This window comes from Andrena cerasifolii, chromosome 4 (assembly GCF_050908995.1).
Source record: "Andrena cerasifolii isolate SP2316 chromosome 4, iyAndCera1_principal, whole genome shotgun sequence".
NCBI lineage: Eukaryota > Metazoa > Arthropoda > Insecta > Hymenoptera > Andrenidae > Andrena > Andrena cerasifolii.
In genome coordinates, this window is record NC_135121.1 from 4,371,705 (window position 1) to 4,398,472 (window position 26,768).

General features: G+C 37.5%; 3 protein-coding genes across 6 annotated transcripts in view; 1 reads left to right on the forward strand and 2 right to left on the reverse strand.

Annotated features, from left to right (window-relative positions):
- The window catches only part of LOC143368628 (protein decapentaplegic), a 12,639-nt gene extending 3,091 nt beyond the window's left edge, over positions 1-9,548 (forward strand). For 2 of the 3 annotated variants that reach the window (XM_076811563.1, XM_076811565.1), the window contains 3 exons: positions 2,736-3,094; positions 5,956-6,400; positions 7,661-9,548. In XM_076811563.1, the coding sequence (XP_076667678.1) occupies positions 2,736-3,094; positions 5,956-6,400; positions 7,661-8,060 (1,204 nt within the window). In that variant the 3' untranslated portion in view covers positions 8,061-9,548. Of the gene's footprint in view, positions 1-2,218; positions 2,305-2,735; positions 3,095-5,955; positions 6,401-7,660 lie in introns of those variants that run through there. The other variant, XM_076811566.1, reaches the window with a different exon arrangement.
- Positions 1-14,782, reverse strand: part of Mrpl42 (mitochondrial ribosomal protein L42) — a 27,943-nt gene extending 13,161 nt beyond the window's left edge. Inside the window, exon 1 of the mRNA XM_076811574.1 lies at positions 14,770-14,782. The gene's annotated coding sequence lies outside the window, so the exon portion shown is untranslated. The remainder of the gene's footprint in view (positions 1-14,769) is intronic.
- Arr (low-density lipoprotein receptor-related protein 6) lies at positions 10,926-25,573 on the reverse strand. Of its 2 annotated transcripts, XM_076811524.1 has the most exons (11): positions 24,241-25,573; positions 23,736-23,898; positions 21,973-22,998; positions 20,074-21,004; positions 19,656-19,940; positions 18,287-18,567; positions 16,402-16,653; positions 14,717-15,572; positions 13,947-14,182; positions 13,334-13,834; positions 10,926-12,580 (listed from the first exon to the last, which is right to left on the reverse strand). In XM_076811524.1, the coding sequence occupies exons 2-11, from the start codon at positions 23,881-23,883 to the stop codon at positions 12,207-12,209; spliced, it is 4,890 nt and encodes a 1,629-aa protein (XP_076667639.1). In that variant the 5' UTR covers positions 23,884-23,898; positions 24,241-25,573; the 3' UTR covers positions 10,926-12,206. The 2 variants fall into 2 exon arrangements, with proteins under 2 accessions (XP_076667639.1, XP_076667640.1); XM_076811525.1 differs by lacking the exon at positions 23,736-23,898.
- Between the last annotated feature and the right edge of the window lie 1,195 nt (positions 25,574-26,768).

A 26,768-nucleotide genomic window follows, 5' to 3' on the forward strand; every position in this document is an offset into this window, starting at 1 on the left:
AAATATGCATCAATTTTGATATATTAATTAATCTTCTAGTAACTATGGAACAGAAGGTCCGAAATCAAATTTCATTGTTTGTTTATAAACTATATGAGTGTGGATTCTCGAAACTTTTCTTCTAAAGCACACCATTTTTACAAAAATAATTTGTTTAAGAAATCGGTACTTACACCAGAAACTACACTCATATAAATTATAAAAAAAAATAAAATTTGATTTCGGACCGACTGTTTCATAATTACACATTCGACCAGCGCGCATGGGGGGGTCTAGAAGATTAATTAATATTAAACAATTTACGCATGTTTTTCTATTATTTTTTTTGTATAGTCCCTTAAAACATTGTACTAACGGTAGGTAATAAAATTTTCTATGAAAACTGTAAATTATTCCTGAAAAAAATTCTTTAAAATGGCTTACTTTTACGGCTGTCACAGTAGTGTTTTCCCTAAGTGTTTCATTGTGAATCGTAGGAATTATTTTTGCTTTTAATGCTGATTTGTGTTGATATTATTGCCTATTAAATGAAAGGACATAATTAGTGTTGATTAATTTTTCTTTCTTATGTTCATTTAATATTCATCTTTGTATTCTATATTACATTATTTTTCACTATAGTTATGTTGGTATGAATGCTTGACTGTTGCTTAATGTGCGTATGTGTGTGTGGTTTGTGTTTCATGTTCTTTCTATTGTTTTATGTACCGCTGTAATGCGTATCAAGTTTATATTAAAAAGTTGATTCTTCAGTACAAAGTGTTTATTATCTGTCAGAAATAAGCCCAGTAAAATCTAGCAGGTTATGGTGCCAGAAAATCTAACAATTAGTTTATTTAAACGGTGTCGAACCTCAAGGAAACGTAAATGTATAAGACTTAAGTATTATTTGTGCCTATACAACTGTCACTCTTTACATTTTACTCGATCATTTAAAAATGTTTAATTTCGTATACAGACTAAGTTGAAACTACAATTACAAATGTTTCCGTCATTTTGTTCGTACCACAGAAGTTAATGAAAAGGAGTATCCAATTCGAATCGTAACGAGCATTCGAACGATAGAAATCATTTTTTCTCAAAGTCAGTTTCCGAGAGTTCAATGTTACTATAGCTTTCTTTACTGGAATTTACCTTTTTCCGTGTGATTTTGTTAATAAATATGAGAAAAGTATACGTTTAAAGTTGCGATTCGAAAACGGAGACAAGAGCAAATGCATTTTCTATCTCGGGTAGCGACGTGCGTTGCAACGGAAATAAATTCAGCTTTGAACATTTTTCCGCATTGTAGCTTTTAGTTTGCATGCCGGCGAGAGAGAGAGAGCTCATGCAAGGTTCAGTTTTACGGACCTCCTCCCCCCTCCCTCTCAACCGCTAAGTTTTCAGTGCTTTATTTTGAAATCATTCAACAATTTAGTCCGTACTGAAATAAAAAACAAATTTTGAAATACAAACATTGAAATATTAAAAAACTATAATCTTAAGGTAAAAGTGATTTTTCATATGCACCCTTTTGAAACACGCATTCCCTTTAAAATTCTATAAAAACAACGGAAACATTGGGTACTAGTGAATAAAGAATAAAATATTTTATTGAGTTTTGTTAACACCCTATATATTAAGAAAACGCTAAATTATCAGCAGCTTTTTCTCTTCGTATTGCTTTTGACTTTTATTTATTGGAATCGTTCACTAATTTTCAGATTCGTTCAGATTGCATTACAGTTGGATAATTTAGGAAACATCGATGCGAGGCATTTAGTTCCAACGATTTGTTTAAAACGAAAAGTAGTACATTATTGGTTTGCAGAAAAATGATTACATATAACTGAAAAAAAAGGAATCCAAAATTTGGTGAATTATTTTTAACGTATTTTGCTATGCAATTGTTAAAAACTATCCAGCACTTTTTGAATGCTATTAAAAATAATTTATTACAGAAGAAAGGAATTAACTGAATATGTACATAAATAGATATTTTATTGTTGTAGAAAGGATAATTAAACAATCATGGAAATAATGTTTTATTAAGTTTCTTAAAGTTTTTTTTTTACCAAAACATTGTTTTTGACTATGTGCAAAATAAATGCACGTAGTTAAACGATCCTTAATTCGTACAATAATTCGGTTCTGTCGTGCGGGACCAGCCATATGTAAGTACGTCGTTCAGCGTCCGGTTCTTAAACACGCATGCGCTGGAAATCCGCGGTTAGATTAATCCGACAATCACAATCATTCGGCAGCAGACAGCTTGGCACTAGTCTCTAAGCCTTTCTGCTTCCATCTCCATCTTTGAGACTGCAGGTCCGTCTCAGTGGTTCTCAACTTTACTTTTCCATCACTGAATAGTTTAAACCCCATTTCTTTCGATTAACAGAATTTAAACATTTACAAGTTTTTACGATACACGTAAATGATAAATAATTAGTGAATGGAGAAGCTGTTAATAATTTTACATTATGCTTTTGAGAACCACTGTGTACCATTTCTTATGTTCAACAATAGCAATTTCTTTAATTTCTATTTCCGGTAAATTACCACACAACTTAGTCGTGAATCGACGCACGAGCACACAGATTAATCAAATCATTATGTATGTTTGTAATAAATTAAGGATTGTAATTGCCTCAATTTATCACTTTTTTTAAATTTTAGAAAAAAAACTTGTTTCCGTCGCTGCACATGCGTCCTGTTACTTATTTTTATAAATTAAACCGTTTTCTTTTCTTTACCAGGGAGGCAACATCCGTGAGCAACGACATCACAATGCGCATGTTGCTGCCGCTGAGATTGGTTTTAGTCGCAGCAGGTTTGCTGCTGGCAACTACCCAAGCAACCGTTCATATGCACTTGTACTCTGACACTGCCAAACATTTTGCCATTGGGGAACGTGAACAAGCAATCGCTGGAATGGAGGCTAGCCTTCTTTCGCTTCTCGGCTTTGCAAAGAGACCAAAGCCCCAAGGGCCAGCTTATGTACCAGAATCGTTAAAAAAACTGTTTGTTAAACAAAATACTATTGGCATGGCCGATATTGCTAAACCGGGGATTCACACCAGGTGTGCTAATACAGTTCGGTCATTTTCTCATGTTGGTAAGTATATATCTCTCTTCGTAATAAACTAGAGCACTAAAGAGGTGAGTATGCGCATCCGCCATATTGGGTCCTCTGGAGAGAGAACATTATTGAGTTACCGCCCTTTTCAGTGCTGTCAAATTCGCTTTATAAACCAAATATAAACTAAAATGTAATAAAATACCCTAATAATGTGTCGTGCTACCATGCATCAATATCAATAACGCATATTTGGTTCATAAAGTGAATCTGACGATACTCAAAAAGGCGGGTACTCAATAATCTTCTCTCTCTAGAGGACCCAATATGACGGACCTCTTTAGTGCTCTAAATAAACTTAATATACAGTTACTCACAAAAGTACACCTAGGATGGTAACGAAAATTAGCGCGAAAATGAATACAAACACACATATTCAAAAATGAAAACACAATATACAGGGGACCGGGGTAGTTGATACGTTCTTCAGTTTTCAATTTTTTAAACTTTTGTTTGCATTAATTACTTAATAACAAATATGCCAAAATGTACTTTGATCCTTCCTCCTTAATATATAGTAAACGAAAACTTGAGGAAATAAGTACAAAATGAATGAAAAAATGTTATTTTGACGATCAATTTGGTTGTATCAGAACTATTTACTGTTTCTCCATATAAACGAAAACAGTTAAATTTCGTGCGACTCGGCCATTATATCCCTCTTTTCTTAATGTTCTACGAACTGTTTCAACCGAGATGTCTTTATTTATACGTGAGGAAACATCTAACGTTAACTTCCGCACACTTGTACTCGGATTTCTTTCAATTTGTCGACAAATGAATCGTTCATCAGTATTCGACAATATTTTCTTTCATCCTTAGCCAGGTGTATTTCGGACTGTTCCATCGTACCGTTTGTTCATAATTTTTTGTACGGTAGAATGTGTTCTGCCGACTATTTTCCTGACTTGACGAAAGTATTTACCTTGCGAATATAATTTTACAATAAAATTTCGTATTGAAATGTCTGTCTGCTTCCTCTTATTAGCCATGTTGCTACTATAATCGTCAATCTACGGATAACAGATAGTTTTTTGTTGCTGGTTCCTGAGCAACCGAATTTTGAAAGATATTTCACGGGACTTCCCCTTCAATAGTACCAACATTTAACCAATATAGACCTGCGTAATGTGAAAATTCCTACATGTACGCTCAATTTTGTGTCACTAAAATACGTATGCTTTTACAATTTCTGTTAAATATAGACAAATAGTCAATTTTATTTAGAATTTTTTTTACGAATTATTTAGTAAAATATACGAAGAATGTATATAAAATATACGAATGGTTGTATTCATTTTTTCGTCAATTTTCATTATCAACCTAGGTGTACGCTCAATTTTGTGAGTAACTGTACGAGGATTATAAAAGAACTGTTACAGTTGTTGTTTAAATTATGCTCGACAATTAATAAGTTACATAATTCTCATGTATCTTATATGTATATTACCTGCAAAATAAACAAATCAAATTTTGTACAAAATACTTAGACACCAAATTATTACAGTAATTAACCTATCAAGCACATTAACCATATGCATATGGAGCGGTTCAGAGCTGAGCATTCTGGGTAACAGGGCACAGTATTCTGCCAAATTAATTTGAAAGAGCGCATCTGGTCGAGAGGTGGTTCTGAGATCAATGAGTTTCACTATTTTGTGTTATGCCATCGGTATTTTGTTAATCTGGATAAAATGTTTGTGACAAACCCATAAAATATTTCATAAACACCAAAGGGGACTTTGGTAGATGCACTCAGAATCAGGCATCGATTTCACATACATCTGAAATAGAAACTGTTGCAGTATCTATCTTTGTGGTCGGAGCACTATATATGCTAGCAATTGAGTCTATGTCAGGCCTGCCCTTTACAGTGCAAATATCTCCCCAAGTTCTGCAACCCGGGCAACAGCTGAGTGCAGGACTGTTACGTTGCTGACCACAGCATGGGCTACGGGAGAACTGCAAGACTGTGCGTGTGTCCATATTGCCTCGTACCACGAGTCTATGCAGCTGGGCCTCACGCGTATGGGCACACACACAGTCCTGCAGATCTCCCAAAACCCACGCAGCGGTTAGCAAGGTAACAGTTCTACAGGTCTAAAGGAGGGCCTGCTCTATGTAAAAGAAATTGAGTTCTGAGTAATCAGAACAAATAAAGTCCAGTTCATTATAGTTTGTATGGTAACTCTTGAAACTACGTGTTCACAATATTTGCAATTGAGATGAGTACTCTTTGAAAGAGGGGGCCTGATACTGCTGATATTGCGAACACAGACTTTACAATAGTTACTCACAGCGATCCTCAAGAAAGGAAGGCAGTCGATCTGTACCGACTGTGTTCAGTGGCGGATTTTAGGCGATCACCGTGTTAAGCACTATACATACAATGCACATATGCATAAAGATTATAAGATTATATATCCATTTTAAATGCTTAATGGGTTAATGAAACTAGGATACATAATTAATATATTTGGATTTAATTACATAGTATATGATTTTTTTATTTTAACCCTTCGTGGTCACATGGGATGTACCGCACCCCAAGAGCAATTTTCGAGTTCAACTGTCGCGCCTATACAACTTCCAAAGGGGGTTTACCGGAAAAAGAAATATCGTTTGTTTCCACAACCGCGGAAAATCGCTCTTCTTGGACTAGAAATTTCATCACATCAAAGTTCATATTTCTAGAAAAAGACTATTAGAGCATGATTGCACAATTATCGCTTGAAAGTTCAAAGATTCAGAATGATTATAAGGTCTGACCACGGAGGGTTAATTCTATTATTATATAATCTACAATTACTAATAACAAGAATATTCTTTTTTTAACACAGAAAGTGACCTGGATCTTAAGTTTCAATCTCCAAATCGTTTTCGTCTTTCGTTTGACTTAAGTAGTATACCCACAAGAGAAAAATTACAAGCCGCAGAGTTGAGTCTCTCACGTGTACCAATTTTAAACGAAGAAGACTTGGCCCCGAAGCTGGGTAGAATACTTGTATATGACATTTTACGTCCTGGTGCAAAAGGACATAGAGCACCACTGCTACGTTTAATCGATAGTAAGCCAATAAATACTAGAAAGAATGGTACAGTCAGCGTAGATGTGCATCCCGCTGTGGAGAGGTGGATAAAGGATCCTACGAATAACCATGGGCTCCTGGTGCACGTGCGTGGAACGAAACAGGAGCATGTACGCTTAAAAAGGAATATAAGCGAGAGAAACGATACGTGGGTTGTTAGTCGACCAATGTTATTTACCTACACCGATGATGGCAGGTATATAGTGCCTTTATATTATTTTTTCTTCTGCCTTCTGACAAACAGCAAATAAATATTGTTACTTTCCTTATATTAGGAGTATTGATCTTTAAATTTAAAATTTTGTTTCGTTATAAAGTTTATGTGGTTCGTCATCTTAGACACCTCTGTGCAATGTGCGTGCACAATTTTATACTTAAAACTGCCATGACACGAGTTTACAGTCATTTCTTGATGTAGACTCCGCTATGAAATTCTTATATAAGGTGGCCCCTAAACTCAAAAATCGACACGAGACGAAATCCTATGGATATGTTTTTGAGATATCGCCCGATGAATATTTTGGTAAGTTTTTAAGAAGACGAACCGACGTTTTTGGCCGTATCTCGCATTAGAGTTGACCGATTTGATCACGACGACTCTTAAATTAAAGATAAGTAAATTGCGTACAACTCTTTTCTACAGTGTTTTCCAATCCGACCAATAGTTTAGGCGGAATCGAGCGAAACTTAAGAAAAATGTACTGTTTTGGGGCCGAAATTGAAATGGAAAATTCACTAGTTTGGAAAATTCTAGTTTCTTATTTTTTACGTAGAGTGCGCAGCTTTTCGAAGAAAACAAACTCAATCTGAGCAAAATCCACGCACAAATAAGGAAGTTATGGGCGATAGAGTGGGAGTGCCTATTTTCAACTTTTTCCCTATTTTTGCTGTTTCTTGACAAATTACGAATTTGTCTTCAATGAAAACAAATTTAAATAGCTTAAATTTTAGCTTTGAAAAATAATTTTGGCTCTTTCTGTTTCTTTTGTAAAGGTGCACTCTACGTAAAAAAATAAGAAACTGGAATTTTCGAAACTAGTGAATTTTCCATTTCAATTTCGGCCCCAAAACATTACATTTTTCTTAAGTTTCGCTCGATTCCGCCTAAACTATTGGTCGGATTGGAAAACACTGTAGGAAAGAGTTGTATGCAATTTGATTATCTTTAATCTAAGAGTTGTCGCGATCAAATCGGTCAACACTAACGCGAGATATGGCCAAAAACGTCGGGTCATCTTCTTAAAAAATTACCAAAATATTCATCGGGCGATATCTCAAAAACCATAGGATTTCGTCTGATGTCGATTTTTGAGTTTAGGGCACCTCCTTACATAAGAATTTCATAGTAGAGTCTCGATCAAAAATAATTTTTTGGATTTTGTAAACTACTGTCGTTATTAAAGTACCTTTGCAGTATATAAATAAAATGTTAATACAACGAATGCTAAATGTTTAGGTACAAGATGTCCTCTGCGCGCCAAATAATGGACCGCCGTGCTAGAAGAGCGGCACTCCGGAAGAACCGTCGGAAAGACGGCCGTGAGAATTGCAGGCGACATCCACTTTACGTCGACTTTGCAGACGTCGGTTGGAACGATTGGATCGTTGCCCCTCCTGGTTACGATGCTTTTTATTGCCATGGCGATTGCCCGTTCCCTCTGGCAGATCATTTGAATTCTACGAACCACGCGATTGTTCAAAATTTGGTTTACTCGACGAAACCAAGCATGGTGCCGAAAGCTTGCTGCGTACCTACCGCACTCAGTTCAATATCTATGCTTTATCTCGATGAAGAGAATAAAGTGGTCCTGAAGAATTATCAGGATATGGCTGTTCTTGGGTGCGGGTGTCGTTAACCATTCGCTGACTGGTTTAGTTAAATATTTTGACAGTGAAGAATCTATGAGCAGTAAAGAATGAGAATGGTCAGGAAGATATTAGTAAAATGAGAGAACGATGAATTAAGCTTTTGTTCGATTGAATAAATAGTAGACAATGCCACTTCTGGAGGGTACATCGAGATGTTTAACGAGCGTTTGTATAATTCACGGATTTAAATTCATCATACGCATTTGCAAAAGTTCGATCGAGTAATTAATCGTTGGAGATTCAGATAGTCCTGACTGCCTAACCTGTTCTCTATCCACGAGATGAAAGGAGATAACGAAGGATTTGATCGATCAATTAATTGACACAAAATTTAGATATTAATAACAAAAAATTTTTATACAAATATTTCAAGTTCTTCCAAATTTTATACACATTAAAATATATCAAACGACTATTTTTAAAACGCAACATTATTGTTGTTATACGCGTAATCAATCTGTACGGTTGATTACAAGGAATTGAAGAGAAACTGTTAGGTAATTAAGATTTTGTTCCTTGTTTGTACTTGTGCTTTACTTGGAAGTACTTAGTCAACATTCGCGAAGAGACAAACATTTTCGAACAAGGATTTAAATCGAGGTAAACACGCGCGCCGAACTTTAAAGTACCCCCCTCTTGCTGGGAAAGTTTCTGAAACAATTGATCATCTACAATTTTTGTTGTTGTTGGTATTGGTTATTAATTAACTGATCCGTCGATTGGCAGTTGTTCAAAGAGAAAAGATTTTCATTCGAACAAATATGCGATCGATTTTTATTGACGGCAAGGAAAAGCGCAAATGCAAGTTTAATTAAAAATTCTAAACATTTACCTACCAGTTACATCGCAACATCGAGTTTAATAACTGTAGGTAATCGTCTAGTAATTTTTCTGTGATCTTTTTATCCTTCTAAATCTTTTACGCGTTTAATTACGTTTGCGGTACCGCCAGACATTCCCTGCATTAAATAATACTCGTGCGAAAGTGAATGGCTTCATTTGTTTTAAATGGGTCAAGTGTTATCTGATATAATTAAATTTGGACTTATATCGAGTAAAGAGCCCGCATTACGTGTATCGAAAGTTGTTTCAATAATTGATTGCACGATCTTTGATAGGGGGCACGCGGAAACAGTTACTCAAAGGTGCTCTCTGTCAATTATTTTCCTGTAACAGAAAAAAAAATATGTTTTCCATTTTATATCAGCTAATTTACATTAAAACGAATTAGCGGCAGTAAGATGTATTATTATACTTTAACAGTTATGCATAACATTTTTCGATTTCACGTCTTATCAGAGCCAACAGTTAAAGAATGAATGTAATATAAGTACAGAGTTCTTCAATTGTTAGTTCAGCCTGTGGATATGTGCGGAACTTGTTGAAATAAACAAAAAAATTGTAACCAAGCATAGATCCTTAAGCTGTTTTCGAATTATAAATTTAGATGTACTAATAAATCATGAAACTACTCATTCGGCGATTCAGTTAGAAATCATGATTCAGAGACGAAAGAGAATTTGGAACTTTAGAGCATAAACTACAAAGTCGAATCGACCGAGAAAATGGGCCAGGAGAACAATTTATAGAATTTATACTTGTATATATTATACAATATACAAAATTAAATTTGCTTCGTAATTTGAAAACAGCGCAAGTTATCATTTTTTTTTTAATTCATTTTAATGAATACCACGCGTATCCAACATTTGTACAAACAATTTTAAGAACAACCTTCATACTACATATAAGGCGAATTCCATTTACGCCCAAATCGCCCGTGATTTTCATTAAGGTAGGTTTTCCTGCACGCGACTGGGCGCGACGTGGAGAGTTTCAAAGTCGATTTTCTCGAAAATGAAGCGCGATGTCAAAAAAAGTTACTCTTTCTTTTCGACTCGTAACAAATGAATAAGTCGAAAAAAAGGAATAAAATTTTTTGATATCGCGCGTCATTTTCGAGAAAATCGGCTTAGAAATTCTTCAAGTTGCGTCCAGTCGCGTACAGGAAAACCCTACCTTAATGAAAATCACGGGCGATTTGGGCGTAAGTGGAATGCGCCCATAGTTAAGCATTATTTGTCTAGTTCGAAAAGTACAGTTTAGAAATATAATGGAAATCTAATTGCGATTAACTATAACACCAGTTCATTTGAGTTTCATCCTGTGACAGAATATAAAATATTTCCCGAAAGTTTCGTTTCTCTATCTCATCGTGTCACATTAATTAATTGTTTCTTAATCCAATTTCCTGTCAATTGTCTTGAATTGGATTCGCGGGAGTTTTCAAACTTATTTGAATGAGAAGTTAGATTCGAAAACGCAAGAATCTTCAGATTAAATTAACGACTCCTGCCGTCAACAACGGACCGCATCTGCTTAAGGAACGATTATTTATTCTGTTAGCAAAGAAATCTAAGCATATGTATATTTGTACAAAACGAAAGGAAAAGATGTTAAGAATCGTTCGTGTTTGTGGCGCGCGTCGGCCTGTAAAATCTGTAAAATAGGTAGAAATAAAAAAAGGACCAATGTAAATAGTGCGTCTGTATAGTGCATTAGTATGCGTAGTATTTTATTCGATGTTTTTATTGCTATTTCTACGTTCTTCGATTGTACACAGATATTGCGTGTGTAAATAGTAAAGAAGTTTTAATAAATAAATATGTTAAATTACACTTACATTTTTGTACTTAGAAAGAAATAAACGACAGTCACGCAGAAACAGGATGGAATAAATGGAGGAATGAACCGAATTCAATGAGACAATTAACAATTCACTTTCTCGACAGCACCGTAAACGTATATTCCCCCTTTCAGCGTTCTAGAGGCGTTTAATAACAAGTGGCATATAAAATATGTAACAAAAATTTTATTTCTTTATACAATTATACTACATACATAGGACAATGCACTTTTCGTTGCAAATGTAAAAAAAATATAGAAGAATTATTTCAGTCTTTAATGCTAAACGAGAATAATTTAATAGAAGATGCATTTCTTCAAGGCTCGTATAATGGCAGTGCGAGGTAAAAGTCATTTCCACGAGTATGATACATCGTACGCTTTCTCTATACAATAATTTTGAATTTTGCATTCCATTCGTTAATCACCTTGAATATTTTATGGCACAGTCAGATTACAGATTGCAGGAACAGTATCGTTTTATCCTTACGCGATACTTTAAAATCCGCAATTCGTTAATTCCCACAGTCTCATTGGCATTCACAAAAGAAATGTAAATAAATGCGAGTATTTTTCACTTTCGTTGCAGAACTTTAAAGGATTTTACACTTCCTACGAATACATATTTTAAATATTCTTAGTCTATTTACTTTAACCACTATGCTTTCCCATTACTAAGATTTTGATTTCAACCTTGTTCGAAATAATTTTCAATCTCCTTTTACCTATTTAAAATGATTTCTCTTAACAATTACTATGCTTATTTTAATTTGTAATATAGATTTTGATATGTTTTGGTTGTAGTTACGAAATTAATTTTCTCGTATAGCATACTATATGCGTAGAATTAGAGCAAGAGTACAGTAGTGAAGAATCTAAAAACTGGTATAGATACAGAAAGGTATCTCCCTTTAAACGACTTCTATCGCAGACTAAGAATCATATACATTTTTTACACAATTGTTACAATATTTACAAGACTTTACGATTAAATCACTTACAGTTACGCTATAAAGTTAATAGGCACAATGGTATGAATTTTTTTTTTACAAGAATAATCGAACAAACTTACTCGTATCTAAATAATATTAATAACAGACTTAATTGTTAGAAAAGGCACCCTCAAAAGAAATGCTCATTTCTCATTTTTGTTGCTTCAGCGTAAAAGAGACAAGTATCCGGTAAAATGTACAAAAAAAAAAAAAGAAAAAATTTCATTATGAAACGATGGACTTATTTTCTTGTTTCGTTTACCTTATAAATATGAATAAATAAGAAATGTCCAGTATGTATTTTCTGCAATTTTCGGCACTAAGAAAAATCGTATCGCTCCTATTCCAAATAAAATATCAATACCGCGAGGAAACGACCAGACGTTTCCAGAGTTTTTGCGAGCTCAGCGAATTATGATTTCCTGAGAACGAAAATATCAGAACATTCGAACACATTCACGGAACAGGAGAGGGAGGTGGCGGAAGAGGACTAAAATACGTGGAAGATCTTGAACTAGGAGACGGAGGGCAACTAATCCCTGCGTCGCTCTGGTAAACAGATCTTGGAGTCGGGGGTGGAGGAAATGGTTCACTTTCATATCTATATCTCGCTGGGTAATTGCTGTCCGACTCATCGCAAACGTCTGTACTGCAAGGAGTTGGAGGTGGAGGCTGATTAATACTTCTGTAATGCCTATAAGGTTTATATCTAGATGCGTTACTGCTTGAGCACCTGGTAGAGTTGGCTGTCGTTGCTGGACTTGGAGGTGGATTCAGTGTTTCTTGAGGATAACCTCCAGCAGAGCTGCCGCGCGTTGAACTCGATGCACCTTAAATTACAATTTATATTTTACTCATTTCGCCTCTACTCTTGTAGAATACTTAAGGGGGTATTTCTGGCCTGACGGGCGAAAAAAATCGATTTTTTTTTGCATTTTCTATAGGTACATTATATGGGTAATACGCGAGCAAAAGGATTTTTCCAATTCGTATTATTTGCAGAGCTGCAGGGTGCAGAATAGGTAGGTATATGGCGCGCTCACTGAGCGGGACGGGCGACGCATAACAGTTTTGTTCCTGAAGTGTATTTCGGCAATGTTTCGGCGGACTGTTCTTTCTGGGGCTGGTGTGTGCGTGTGTGTGTGTGTGTATGATCATCGTAGGGAATGGTTTTCTGCATCTCTCATTAAATTTTCAAGCATAACGTTGAAGCGGTTTTCGAGATTTTATGTTCACCATCAAACGGTACACCGGGTACACGCCTTTACGTTTTTACTCCCAACTTTAATGTACATAGAGATATTTAAACTTCTTTTTTTGTTGTTAAAGCTCATAGAATAACGATTAAAACTGGAACAAAACGTTCTCTCTACTGTTATTTATCACTTTACAATTTGCGTTTGAAAAAGGCCCCTTTTAGGGCTATCGAGGATAACCTACCCCCTTAAGAATACAAAACAGCAGTTTTTTAAATGTAAATTGAGAATAATCGTTACGATTATATATGTAGCATTAATATCTAAACATACCACTTACCAAAATTATTCACACTAAACTTCATTAGTACATTGGATATCACTCACCAGTAATATGACCTCGGTCATAACTCGATCCAATACTGCTGCCATTTAGCATCGACATCCTTACAGTCTCCATTCCCATTTTTAAATCTTTTCTGCAGTTTTTCTGTGCGAACATTGGCTTTGCTAATCTCGCTGGTTTCGGCGACAAAGGATCTCCAGCGGAATCAGGCAATTCCTCGTTGTTGATAAACTTTTTCTTACGATAATAAAACGCAAAAACGACCACAACAATTGTTGCGATCAGTCCAATAAGTACAACAATGACATAGGTGATCTTTCCCGATTCTAGCGAATTATTTTCTTGCCGAGGATTGTTTGCAGGTATGCACGACGCCGTAAGTTCGTCACTGCCGTCGGCACAGTCCTCCCAGCCATCGCAGAGAGCTGAGCCGGAAATACAGACACCGTTCCCGGTACACCGAAATTGATCTGGTCGGCAGCAATGAAGCTCGTCCAGGCCGTCGTGGCACTGGGTTGTTCCATCGCACACCCAGGCCATATCTAGCAGGTTCAAAAGTCTTTTAGAAGCTATCATTCATCCTTTCATTTTCTAATTTATAATTAAAAATTAGTCAGTTCCATTCTTATTAATTTCACATCTTAATGTTCTTACCAATGCAGTGACCACTTTGACATTTGAACTGATCGCGGCTACAAGCTGGGCAGCCTAATTCATCGCTTCCATCGGGACAGTCTGTTTGACCGTCACATTTCCATGTTGCAGGTATACAGTCTTTTGCCACAGCAGAACTGGGCGCAGCGCAAGTAAAATGATCGGTACCGCAGGCTGGTGGAGCTCTACAAGTTTTTTCATCTTCGGATAGAACCAAAGACTTTGGACAGGAGCATCTGAAAGAAGTATTTTCTACATTTGTCTAACAAGGGAACATCCCGAACCCGGAAATTCAAAAAATTCTGAAACTTCGTGAATATGTAGGGAATTCCCCCATGATTACAACGCAATTATTGTTTGCTGCCCAAATTCACTCTAAAGGGGTGTAATTGACCCCTGAAAATCCGGTTATTTTCCGATTTTCTGTTATAACTCATGAACTGTAAAATAATTTTTTTACCAAATGATAGATCTAATTAAAATAAGTAATTTTTGTCTTGAACCTTTTTTCTATCTCTTACATTTGGCGAGTTATAACACAAAATTGGAAAATAGCCGAATTTTCGGGGGTTAATTTAAAAAATTGCCTTGTAATCAGGAGGAAATCCCTTACATATTCACAAAGTTACAGAATTTTTGAATTTTCGGCTTCGGGGTCTACCCATGTGATATATATAGATATATATACATATTTATATATACTATTTATAACTCGAAATGCAATAGAAATAGGAATGAAGGCATAAAAATAATTTAAATCTGATTATTACTTGGACGAAGTGGTTCCGATACAAAAATGAGAGCACCCTCCATAATCCCGAAATGGACTGCAGATATGGGTCTTCATTGCGTCATCTTGTGGAGTGCTCACTGTAATTAAATCCGTAAGCATTTTATTCATAATCACTTTCCTTCCATTCCCGGATTTGTTGACGCGCTCTAAATTTGATGTTTCTCTGTCGAACCAATAAACGAAATCGGAGAATACAGCTAAATAAACAGTTGACCCCTGTAAGACAGGGGAAACTAGGATTCTTCTATTGTTTCCATCGAAGTCTGTACACTCGATCCGATTCCCATGCGCCCAGTACACAATATTTGAAGCTACATCGACCGCGATACTTGTTGGTTGCTCGAGATCAGTCGCGATCATTACCCTCTCTTTTCCATCCATTTTACTACGCATCACCCTCATCTTCCTTCCGATGTCCGTCCAGAAAAGCAATCTCTTTTCCGGGTGTATTGCGATATTTCTTGGTTTCTCCCCGTCACCTTTTACTACTATGCCCAAAGCAGAGCCGTTGTCAAGTTTCGTAACATTGATCGCATCGTTTACAGCACAAGACCAGAACAGCAATCTCCCTAGGGGATCCAAAGCAAGATCCACGGGATGTCCAGAGCCCCCAGAAACAATTATACTGGAATGCGTTTTATTTTCCAGGGTTTTCCTTATCGACAATGTCCGGCCATCTATCCAATAAATGTGCTGGGTTATGGGATCAAATTCTATAGAGCGTACGTGCTTTAGGCCCTGAATTCGAAGAACGATGTCTGGACAATCGCTAGTATCAGGAAGGAACCGAAAAATTGCGTTGCGTAAGCTGTACATCATAAAGTTCTTTGGCGCTGCAAAATGAATAATGCATCGTTATGTCTAAATTAAGTTGCTATATACATTTCTGTATAAAGTAAAGTAATAATTTAGTATATAGTAATCCAGTGTTTGAGAGTGACCCAAGAGTGACCCAAAAAATAGCCTCTTTTTGGTCCCGCGATTTTGGAACTGAATTTTATGCGAAACGATACCTTATGATGAGAGATCAATCACGCGAAATTTTCAAGTTGAGGTGGTAATCAGTTTCTAAGATATGGGAGGTCAAAAAAGTGAAAATTCGCTAACGCGTCAGCCCATACAACAGTGTTAACAACAAATTTGAACTTAGATTTTCAAAATTCAAAGTGACCGATTCAACATGGTGGGTGATATATTGAAAAAGCAGCCACTACACAGACATTTATATTTGAGTTTTTTTTCGTGCATTTTAAAAATCTAAGTTGAAATTCCTTGTTAGCAGTCAGCAAAACCCCTGGAAATAATTGTTTAAATTATCGGACTGACATAGAAGTTCGTACATCGAAGCGTATGGGTTGAGGCGTTAACGAATTTTCACTTCTTTGACCTTCATATCTCAGAAACTAATGGTCACCTCAACTAGAAAATTTGTTGTGATTGATGTCTCATCATAAGGTATCATTTGGCACAAAATTCCGTTCCAAAATCGTGGGACCAAAACGAGGCTAAAAAAGGCTTCATTTTTGGGTCACTCTTTGTCTCGAGTAATTATTGACAGAATCTTTCATTGCTTGAATATTACAATTATTTTTAATACAATTGCGCAAAGTATAGAATTTTCCAAATAATACTTAAAATTATAACGAATTCAAATGTACCAACCGATGCATGACTTATTATCCTTTCCTAAGTTGTAATGAGTGGGACATCCGCATTTAAAGGAATTAGATAGAGTTTCATTTTCTTCTGGCAAAGCAATACATAGGTGACTACAGTTCCCACCGTTTAATGCACAGGGATTCCACCCCGTTTGCCTGGAAGCATGGAAGACCAACAAATCTGTTACAGACTCTAATTTGTTATGTATTTTCACTCTATTTGCTCCGTTAGTTTTATTAGCTTTTTCAATGTCGCCTGTTGATTGAAAGAAAATTTGATATTCTTACAAATCATAAAATAATACAGAAATATACGTATTAAACTACAATTGCCAGATGAGAAGAAGAACGACTACCCACAAGCTGAAATGTCACAGGGGCAAGGGGAATCGCCCACTCGCTACACCCAATTCCTTGTAACAAAGTACGCCGCGTAACGCAGAACGCGAACGACACGTATTACAACAACCCGCGGATATGGACAATCGCTAAGGCCCGGTGCAGACGAGCGGTTTGCGGCAGTTTGCCGGTGCGTTCATTCGCGGTGGAGCAAGACATGCGTACGTCAAAACGAACGCAAACATACCGTCTAGTAGCCGCAAAACTTTGCGTCCCGTGTGAACTGCTGCATATAAATTTATGTTCGGCTAAAACTGACGCAAACCGCTCGTCTGCACCGGGCCTAAAGGTGCGATTTCATGCTGACGCTCGACGCTCGTTTTGAGCGTCAAAACCAGTTACGTGATCGGTCCACGTGATTTTCAGCGTCAAGCGGAAAAGCTAAACCCAATTTAGGTTTTCCACTTGACGCTCGTTCACTCTGACACGTTCGTTCGTTGATTGAGCACCGGCCACGTGAGTGGTTTTGACGCTCAAAATGAGGGGCGACGCTGAAAGTCCCGTGGACCGATCACGTGACTGGTTTTGACGCTCAAAATGAGCGTCGAGCGTCAGCATGAAATCGCACCTTAAGAACCTAAAAGTAGGATTTCTTGGAGGAGATAGAGTGGAGCGAGCGGACGATTCTCCTTGCCCCTGTGACATTTCAGCTTGTGGGTAGTCTTTCTTCTTCTCATCTGGCAATAGTAACTAGATCCGGGTTGACTACCTGGTGGCTCGCGGGCCACCGGGGGCACCTTCGCCTTGCTGCCACGCTGAACGGCTCCCTCCATACCTACCAGACTCTGACGATCGCAGTCGAAAAGAGAAGGAAACAAGGAGGAATCCACTGTGATTGTCAAGGTGCGATTTCATGCTGACGCTCAACGCTCGTTTTGAGCATCAAAACCAATCACGTGACCGACGCTCGACCAACGAACTAGCGAGTCAAAGTGAATGAGCGTCAAGCGGAAGAACACGATAAAGCTAAACTTCCGCTTGACGCTCGTTCAACGGTTGAGCGTCGGTCACGTGATTGGTTTTGACGCTCAAAACGAGCGTCGAGCGTCAGCATGAAATTGCACCTTTAGCAGTGACAGTCTGAATTTTGCCTGAATGAAGAATGAAGCTGAAGAGTAAAGGTGCAATTTCATGCTGACGTTCGACGCTCGTTTTGAGCGTCAAAATCGGTCACGTTATCGGTCCACGGAACTGTCAGCGTCGACGCTCGTTTCGTCACGTGACCGACGCTCAAACAATGAACGAGCGTCTAGCGGAAAAGCTAAACCGAGTTTAGCTTATCCGCTTGATGCTGAAAGTCACGTGGACCGATAACGTGACTGGTTTTGACGCTCAAAACGAGCGTCTAGCGTCACCATGAAGTTGCACCTTCAGAGTCTGGTAGGTATGGAGGGGGCCGTTCAGCGTAGCAGCAAGGCGGATGAGCCACCAGTTAGTCAACCCTGAAATAGATAGTTAGCCATTAATTAATGTTTGTGTATAGTTTTCACCTGTATTCCAATCTGTCCAGTAAATGTAATCTTGATACTGAGTAATACTGAACGGATACCCAATACTTTCCGTTATAATTGCATCTCTCTTCTTTGTACGTAGATCAAAGCTATCGATAGCTGGAGTATGTAAATCTGCCCAATATAACTTCCGTGCTGAATGATCAATTGTTAAACCATTTGCTCTTCCAATATTAGAAAGTATTACTTTGCGATTGGTACCATCTAGAAATGATCTTTCTATACTACCGGAATTCCCCCATTCTGTCCAATACATGTGGCTGGAAAGAAATCAGATTTTTAGTATTGGAAATAATTAAAACTTAAAATTACACAAAATATTCATTTGGTCAATATTTAGCAACAAATTTAACTTCTTTCGAGAAATGTTAGATACCAAAATAAATGTTGTAATTGTAGAGGAAGTATGGAAAACTTGAAAAACTTAATGTACTAAATAGTCTTTACCATGCACAATTACACAGTTCGACAGCCAACTGGACTTGTAACATTCGACAGCCGTTTTTTATAGGTTTTCGTGCGCTGAAAACAAATCCGCAAGCCGTTTGTCGCCATCATCCTCAGTTTTTCAGAAATTCGATTTTGAAAAAAAAAGCGGTAATAGTTATTCGGTTGCTTGTTCCGTCAAAATATTCTATGAACCCTCCCGAATACAGCAATACAAGTTATTAATGCATTGTGAACATTTAAATACGTTTAAGTAACGATCAAAGGGAAAAAACCACCCAATATGCAACCATTTTTGCAGATATTTCTCAATTTGTTTCCAAAACTAAGGGTCTAGGAGTAACCCTGACTACTCCACGAGATGCAGCAGACATTTTTCCTTCGGAAAGCATCAACAGAAGTGGTAAGTCACGTTTTGTTTTCAATAAAGAAGCGAAATAGTTTGGCAAAACGTGCGGCGCCAACAGTGGTAGTCACACGCGTTAAGCGATTGTTTTCGCCAACCTATTTCGCTTCTGTATTGAAAACAAAATGTGTCTTACCACTTCTTTTCATAATGCACTAATATCTTATATCGTTGTATTCGGGAGGGTTCATAGAATTTGATGGAACAAGCAACCGAATAACTATTACCGTTTCGACATAAAAGATGTTCAAAGTAGAAAATTTACAGCTTTTTTAAAAATCGAATTACTCAAAAGCTGAGGATGATGGCGACAAACGGTTTGCGGATTCGTTTTCAGCACGCGAAAACCTATAAGAAACAACTATTGAATATGACAAGTCCGGAAAGAAGTCAAATTTTGTCGAACTGTGTTATTAATCATTAACGTTAAAAAGAATTGTCCTTTTTGTGCACATGTATAAAAATTAAATTTGAAAATTAATTTAATATAATTACCCTCTACCAGGATCAAGAGCCAGACATCTAGGTTCAATAATATTATTCCATACAAGAACTTTCCTACTACAACCTTCTAAACGAACCATTTCTATTCTCCGAGTTCCTGTATCACTCCAGTATAAATTATGAGCAATCCAATCTATTGCTAAACCTTCGGGTGTTTCCAGACCAAGATCAACGACTCTTTCCATATCAGAACCATTTATAAAGGCTCTCGTGATTGTTTTCAATTTAACATCCGTCCAATAGATGCGATTGTCTGCTATGTTAAAATCCAAGGCGCTGATACAAGTGAAGAATATTTAAACGAATAAATTTTTGTGAAAGCAAAACTTTAAAAATATTAATACTTCTGGTAATACTGTTAGTAATAATTCAATTCATCAAATTTTGCATTAAAAATTATCAAATTTACCTTGCATCCTTAACTCCGGTCAATGGAATAATATTATCATTATTTGCGTTCTCAATACTAATTCTCCCAATATTTTCCTTTCTTGCGAATAACATGAACGCATCTGGGACAACACAAGTCTTTTTATCCTTCGTTAACTCGTATCCTATCTGGCAAGCGCAAACATACTTGTTCTCTGGCCGATTCAAGCACAGATGGCTGCATCCTCCGTTATTCTCCGCGCAAGGATTCGTACCATTAACTTTTCCTAAGTGGACTGCCTTTAAACCCATAACATTTGGAACCTGATCAACGATAACTTCCCTCTCGCCACCGGTAAGCTTATGCGCTCTATCTACGCTTCGTCTCTGCCAGTCGGTCCAATACAAATAATCACCTAACAAACTTAAACCAAAAAGGTGCGGCAGATTATCCGTAATTACTTCTCTTCTGTCCGTGCCGTCCATATTACAGACTTCGATCTTATCCGTCTTTGCGTCGCACCAATAAATTTTCCATCTTGCTAGATCTAAGGCAATTCCGTTTGGCCAAACAATGTCCTTAGTTACTAGAAGAACACGTTCTGTCCCATCGAGGTTACTTCGCTCTATTTTCGGGCGCTTTTCATTCCAGTCGGTCCAAAACATCCAACCGAGCTCCGGAGCAAGGGCGATTGCTCTAGGTTCGATTAGGTCTTCGTTTATTAGCACTTTCCTACTCGTGCCGTTTAATCTGGCTACCTCGATTCGATCCGTTCCTGTATCAGTCCAATAAAGATTGCGAGCCAGCCAGTCAACAGCTATTCCGTCAGGATTTTCTACTTCGGTTGTTATTATGTTCTCTTGATTGGAACCGTCAAGGGAGGCTCTACGAATTGCACAAGCCTCTTCATCGGTCCAATAAAGCATTTCTTCCACAGGATCAAAGTCAATCGCTATTGCATGTTTAATCCCTGAATTTGTGAAAAAAAGGATGTTAAATTATTCAATTCTCATCTTAAAATGGTTGGCTTAACGATACCTCGGTTTATATTAAGTTGTATTAAGGGGGGTTTGTGCCTTGTTGGGCCGAAAAATAGGTAATCCTATGCGAATTTTTTCTACAAAAACGGTTCGACAAATTAATTTGAGGTTTGGCAGGCTGCTTTATTGTATCTTGAACTATTGTTCTGAATTTTTGTGTGACAGTGAAAAAAAAAACATGGCAAATACAAAAATGAAATAAAAGAAATCTTAACTCGGTGGGAGGCGCTACTGGGTAAAATTTACCACAGAGGCGCTAGTTGCGAAAATATGAAGACTGTTTGAGTTTTTGTTACAATTTTTTAAAGAACTTTAAAAAACGACCTTTCTATTTTTTTCGCTATTCCGACCAAGCCCATTTTTTCAAACCGACGAATCACGTGACTTAGCAAACTAAACCTTCTAGTTTCTAAAAAAAACTCAAGTCGTTTGGATTACTTTTAAAAAAGTTATGCGATTTTAAAGAGTATACAATTATGGCTGTGAGCCACTGTAGAATATTATTATTGGAATATCTTAATATATAAAGCAGAAAGCTTTTATATGTTTGTATGTTTGTCTGTGGCCTAAAAACTTTTGAACTCTGGGATCACGAAATGTGCCTCAGCTCATTATGCCTGACTGAGGGTACGTTTATGTTGGAGCTGCGATAATAGCGAAGAGAAATATTTCTTTCTCGACGCTTTTATCATTGGTCATCTATATACTCATCTCGCTCTTATCGTCGCTCTGATCGTTTATCGCAGCTCCAACATAAACGTACCCTAATTCAGATGAATGTGACCATCTTTACAGAACAAAAAAATTTTAAAAATTCTTTTTTCATAAAATCAGAATTTAAATTTCGGACGAAGCCGATTAGTAAAGCTAGTAAGGAATAAGAATGAAATAATTATACCTGCTAATGGTAGCACAAAGTTAGTGTAATCGGGCGAATCCAAAGATATTCGACAAATTTCATTTCTTTGAACAATTAACAACAATTCTTCCGGCCCTTCGGCACAAGTGAAATTATCCACTAACTTAACACCCGTGGGGCACGCGCAGGTGTACCCAGGCTCCGTCATACTGAGAAGACACAAGTGTGAACAATTTCCATTATTTTTCTCGCAGGGATGAGTCCCGCGCGGTTGTCGCCTAACATCCCAAACCTCTATATCGCCGGGAATATATTCTCCGTGCAGTAATTCCCTAGGATGCGCCAGACTTTGGCGCACGTCGTACGAATGCACGCACCATGTTTTCCAGTCCGTCCAATATAATTTGTGATCGAAAAAGGTCACCGCGAAAGGGTAATCTAATCCTTGCTCCACCACTTTCCGCCTATTTTTACCATAGTAATCCATCACCGAGATGAACCTGAGCCTTCCGTCCACCCAATAAACCAACTCGTTTTCATAATCCACCGTCAAACCGTTCGGCCAAAATATATCGTCGGAAACGATCACCTCTCGCGTCGCTGGATCCCCGTTCATCGCGGCTCTTTCTATTTTGGGCACGTCGCCCCAGTCGGTCCAGAAGAGTATACTCTTCATTGGCACGAGAGCGATAGCTCTGGGCTGATAAATATCCGTCCAGAAAAGAACTTTCCTGTGACGCCCGTCTATGCTAGTCACCTCTATTCTATTCTTCTCCCCGTCCGTCCAGTATAACTTCCCTGTGTACCAATCGCAGGCCAAGCCGTCGGGGGAGATTAAGCTAGAATTTACTACGACCATCCTTTCGCCAGTGTGCGTGCCATTCGTTTGGACACATTGGATTATTTCTAGGCCACTGTCCGACCAGCACACTAGCTCACGCTCGAAATAAAAATCCAAAGCCGCGCCTTCGGAGAGGTCTTTTATAATGGTAGCTACTTTGTTAGTGCGAGATGCATTAGCCATTCTAATATCCTTTTGCGTCACGAAGAGAAGCGTCGGCGATCCTAGAATAATTGTGTCTGTTACTCCAAACGGTAAAATTGTTGTTAAAGAATTATACGGGATAAGGGCAAATTTGTAGTGCAACAGGAAAGGAATTAAGTTGCTATGCAAAGATTTTCTCGAGACCATGTTTCTTGGCTAAAATATAATTTATAATTAATGAGAATTCTTCAAGAAATTTTCGAGTTAATAAAATAAATCAAATTTAAGTGTCTGTTATAATTACTTTAACTTTGCTATCTGTGGAATTATGTAACCACTATAAAAACAAGTAACATTTATACTGTTTTTTGTGAAGCAGACAAATATATGAATATCTGATAATTTTCGGGAAAATAAAATTTGTGAGAAAATATTTTGTTGGGTACTTTTAGTTTATTTCTGCGCGGGAAATTGCCCTCTATCTCTGTTATACTAAAAATTTGCAGTTATACGTTATGAGAGACGAAAATTTCGAAATTGAACTTATAGACTGGGAAAAAATAGATGTTAAAGTAACGACGAGTTGTTGAAAAACAATCGAAGGTAATAAGAAGAAATTGACTTAAAATCATTGCGAGGCAATTAGAACTGTCTATCATTTCGCTTATACTGTTAATAAGATTCTGTTACAACATTGTAGCGTAAGAAATCAGGTATAATCGCATTGTTCGTAATAATTTCCGAGGAAATACAAAGGTGTAACATAACCTTTATCTTTTACAATCATGCTGAAAATAGGAGAATAAGTATGACCTACCGTTAGAGAAAATAACAAGGGTGAAAAAACACGCAGTCAGGATAATTATTAAATTGATGATAGCCATTCTGTTGAGGCTAGATGTCGCGCTCCGATATATCCGACTGTTTTTTTTTTTCAAACGGAAGCGCGACGCTAGTCGCACCATGCGTAGTCAGTCTTCCTGAAGATACCAAACAGTGTGCATATCAGTCTATCTAATAAAGTACGATCCATTGTTCACCCAAGTCTTTATAATAAGCTGCTGCCTTAACAGGTTATGGGCCCAGGCCGCAACAACTGCGCAGAGTATTGTCAAGTGCGAGTCATTCGTGAGAAGAAATTTCGCGGCTCGCGAGTAATTCACGAATAGGAAAAACGTGCGGTAATATGGAGACGCCATTATTCATTATTCAAAACTGCGACATTTCACATTTCGGACAATATCTGGTCGAAGCAGGTGAAACGGTTCGATGGATGGTACAAACTACCAATAATGGAAGCTCCAGATAACGGCCGTACTCACAGCCAATGAAACTTATGACGTCGTGGATGGATCGAGGACCATGCCGGCAGACAGGCTGGGGCCGAGCGAGAAGTCCAACATGCCCAACATCGCATGGCCCCATGGTTCTCGGGTGTCGAGCGCTCGGTTACGAAGGGTGGTCAAAGGCGATGCCGCCAGCAATCATGCGCCTCGCTGAGTTTCGTGGTCTTCGACGCTCGAAACCAGCGGGGCCATATTACTTACAATGCTGCGCACTAAGCACATAGGATGCGCACTAAGCACATAGGATGCGCACTAAGCAGTGGCGAATCTGGAGTTCTGCATTTCTAATCAGATCTTTGCGAAAGTGACGTCAATCGATTCGTTGTTTTCTCGATCAAATTGGCCCCCAAAATGATATAAGGTTTAGGTTTAGGTTTATTGTTTTCTTACAGGTTAATTTACAGTCTGCAAGATGGCGTTCCAAGTCATAACTTATTCTGCCCAACCAACTATAGGCTAGTCTCTTATACTTATTTCTAAATACAATTATTTTATCACATTCATTCACATACTGATTCCTTTTCATAACTCCCCACATTACGCCCTGTTCCCGTCCCCACTATAACTATCCTCCCTTTCTAATATACATTTTTCTCTTTTCTGTTTATCCTTCTAATCTGTCCCTATTCCTAGTACTCTAAAATATAATTCCAACCATAATTGAGGGCTCGGATGCAATAAGGGGACTAGTGCTCGAAAATGGGAAAAATTATTGTCCAAACGCTAAGAATTGTTGGAAAATTAAATGTTAAACTGTATTTTAAAAAATGTAGTGTTGGAAACAGGGTTGTCAGATCAGGCCTGATCTTTTGCCGGAGATTTCAATTTCGTTGAGTATTGCAGTCAGGTGGGGGGGAGTGAGAAAAAAAGGGTCAATAAGAAAACAGACATCTAAAATTCATTATAATAATGACTTCTTATAAAGGAGTAATAATAATAATAAAAGTATTATGAATATTTATTCGAATTTGTTACAGATTTTAATAGTTTTTTACTTTTTTATGGCAAGCTACTACACCAGTGCAAGTGCGTGCATTCCAAATTCGCTAATATTCTCTATTCTGCCGGAGATTTTTATTGTGCCTGCCTGAGGCCGGTGACAACGGTTCAAAACCTGAGACTCCGGCTGAATGCCGAAGATATGGCAACCCTGGTCGTAAAGCTCGTCTCGACACACATTGTTCTAATTACAGTTTGTTTATCGAATCATTACTATTCGAGTTAAAAATTATAAACAAAAAATTGTTCATCGTCCAAAATCATTATTTCTTTAAACATAAATTGCGATAACTTGAGTAAATATTAAGGGATCGTTGTGAGATTTAAAACATAACTTCAGAAAACTCTAGCGAAGCCGTAAAATGTATGCCCAAAAAATTATGTTAAAAAATGTAATAATATTTAATTAAAAAGAAATACTGGACATAACCCATGTTTTTCAACTTTCGCCGTTAAAAAGTATCGAGGCAATGTTGAGGTACATATAACTTGCAGCGACAAAGTTTTTCCTTAATATACAAAAAAGATTTTCACCAATTTTCACGCTGATTAATAAATAATAGTAGAAGATATGACGATATATATAAATCTCGCGCGCCACGAACAGTCAGCAGTCTAGTGATCCTCTAGGGAGTGATCCCTCTCCCACCCTCTCCCGTTCACCAGACAGCCGTGTATCTATCGGTATTACCATTTCTGTGCAGAAAAACAGCTGTTGTATGAAAAACATTGTCTTATAGCTAACTTCACGTAATACACAAATTACATCAGCGAAGATCGTGATGCAATTTGCAACCGGACACAAATATTAGCATTTCGAAGCGGGGAAAAGTTGAACTAATAAATTTGAATTTATTGAAATCCTAGGCTCACAATAACGAGCCCATAAATTTTCAAATTCAAAGTAGAGTTACTTTATATAGTATATATTTTATAACGGTAAAAAAATTATAAATATTAACTTATAACTTTTTTACCGCAATAAAATATATATATTATATATAGTAAGTCTACTTTGAATTTGAAAATATACCTGGAGTTTATGGGCTCGTTACTGTGAGCCTTGGATGTCTTTCAATAAATTCAAATTTATTAGTTCAACTTTTCCCCGCTACGAAACGCTAATATTTGTTGGGCGGTATTCTCGGTCGCTACTTATTCTTAAGCAAATGCTTAAGGGATCTTAAGCTTAAGAAACGTTTATGAATACCGCCTATACGCAGCATATACAGCGAGCTGCGACTCGACTCTACTCTACTGAGGCGTCCAGGAGTTACTCTGTACTCTCCCGTTCGATTGGCGTCCAGGTATTGTCGTCGAACTCTCCATATCGAACGGGCGTCCAGGAATAAGCTTCCGTACTCTCCTCTCTTAACTCGGGCGTTTAAAGAGATGCCCTGTACTCTCTCGAGCAATAGGTGTCCAGGTATTATCACCAAATTTTCCAGATCGGTCGAGCATCCAGGAACAGACCCTAGCGCGCTTTCTCTCCAAGCAGGCGTCCA

Coding starts and splice junctions, on each gene's coding strand:
- Arr (XM_076811524.1), bottom strand. CDS start 23,883: ATGGTGCGACTAGCGTCGCGCTTCCGTTTGAAAAAAAAAAACAGTCGG. Junction 13,835..13,946: donor TCAAAGTGGTCACTGCATTG/GTAAGAACATTA, acceptor TGAACCTGCTAG/ATATGGCCTGGGTGTGCGAT. Junction 12,581..13,333: donor TGACCGAGGTCATATTACTG/GTGAGTGATATC, acceptor TTGTAATTTAAG/GTGCATCGAGTTCAACGCGC.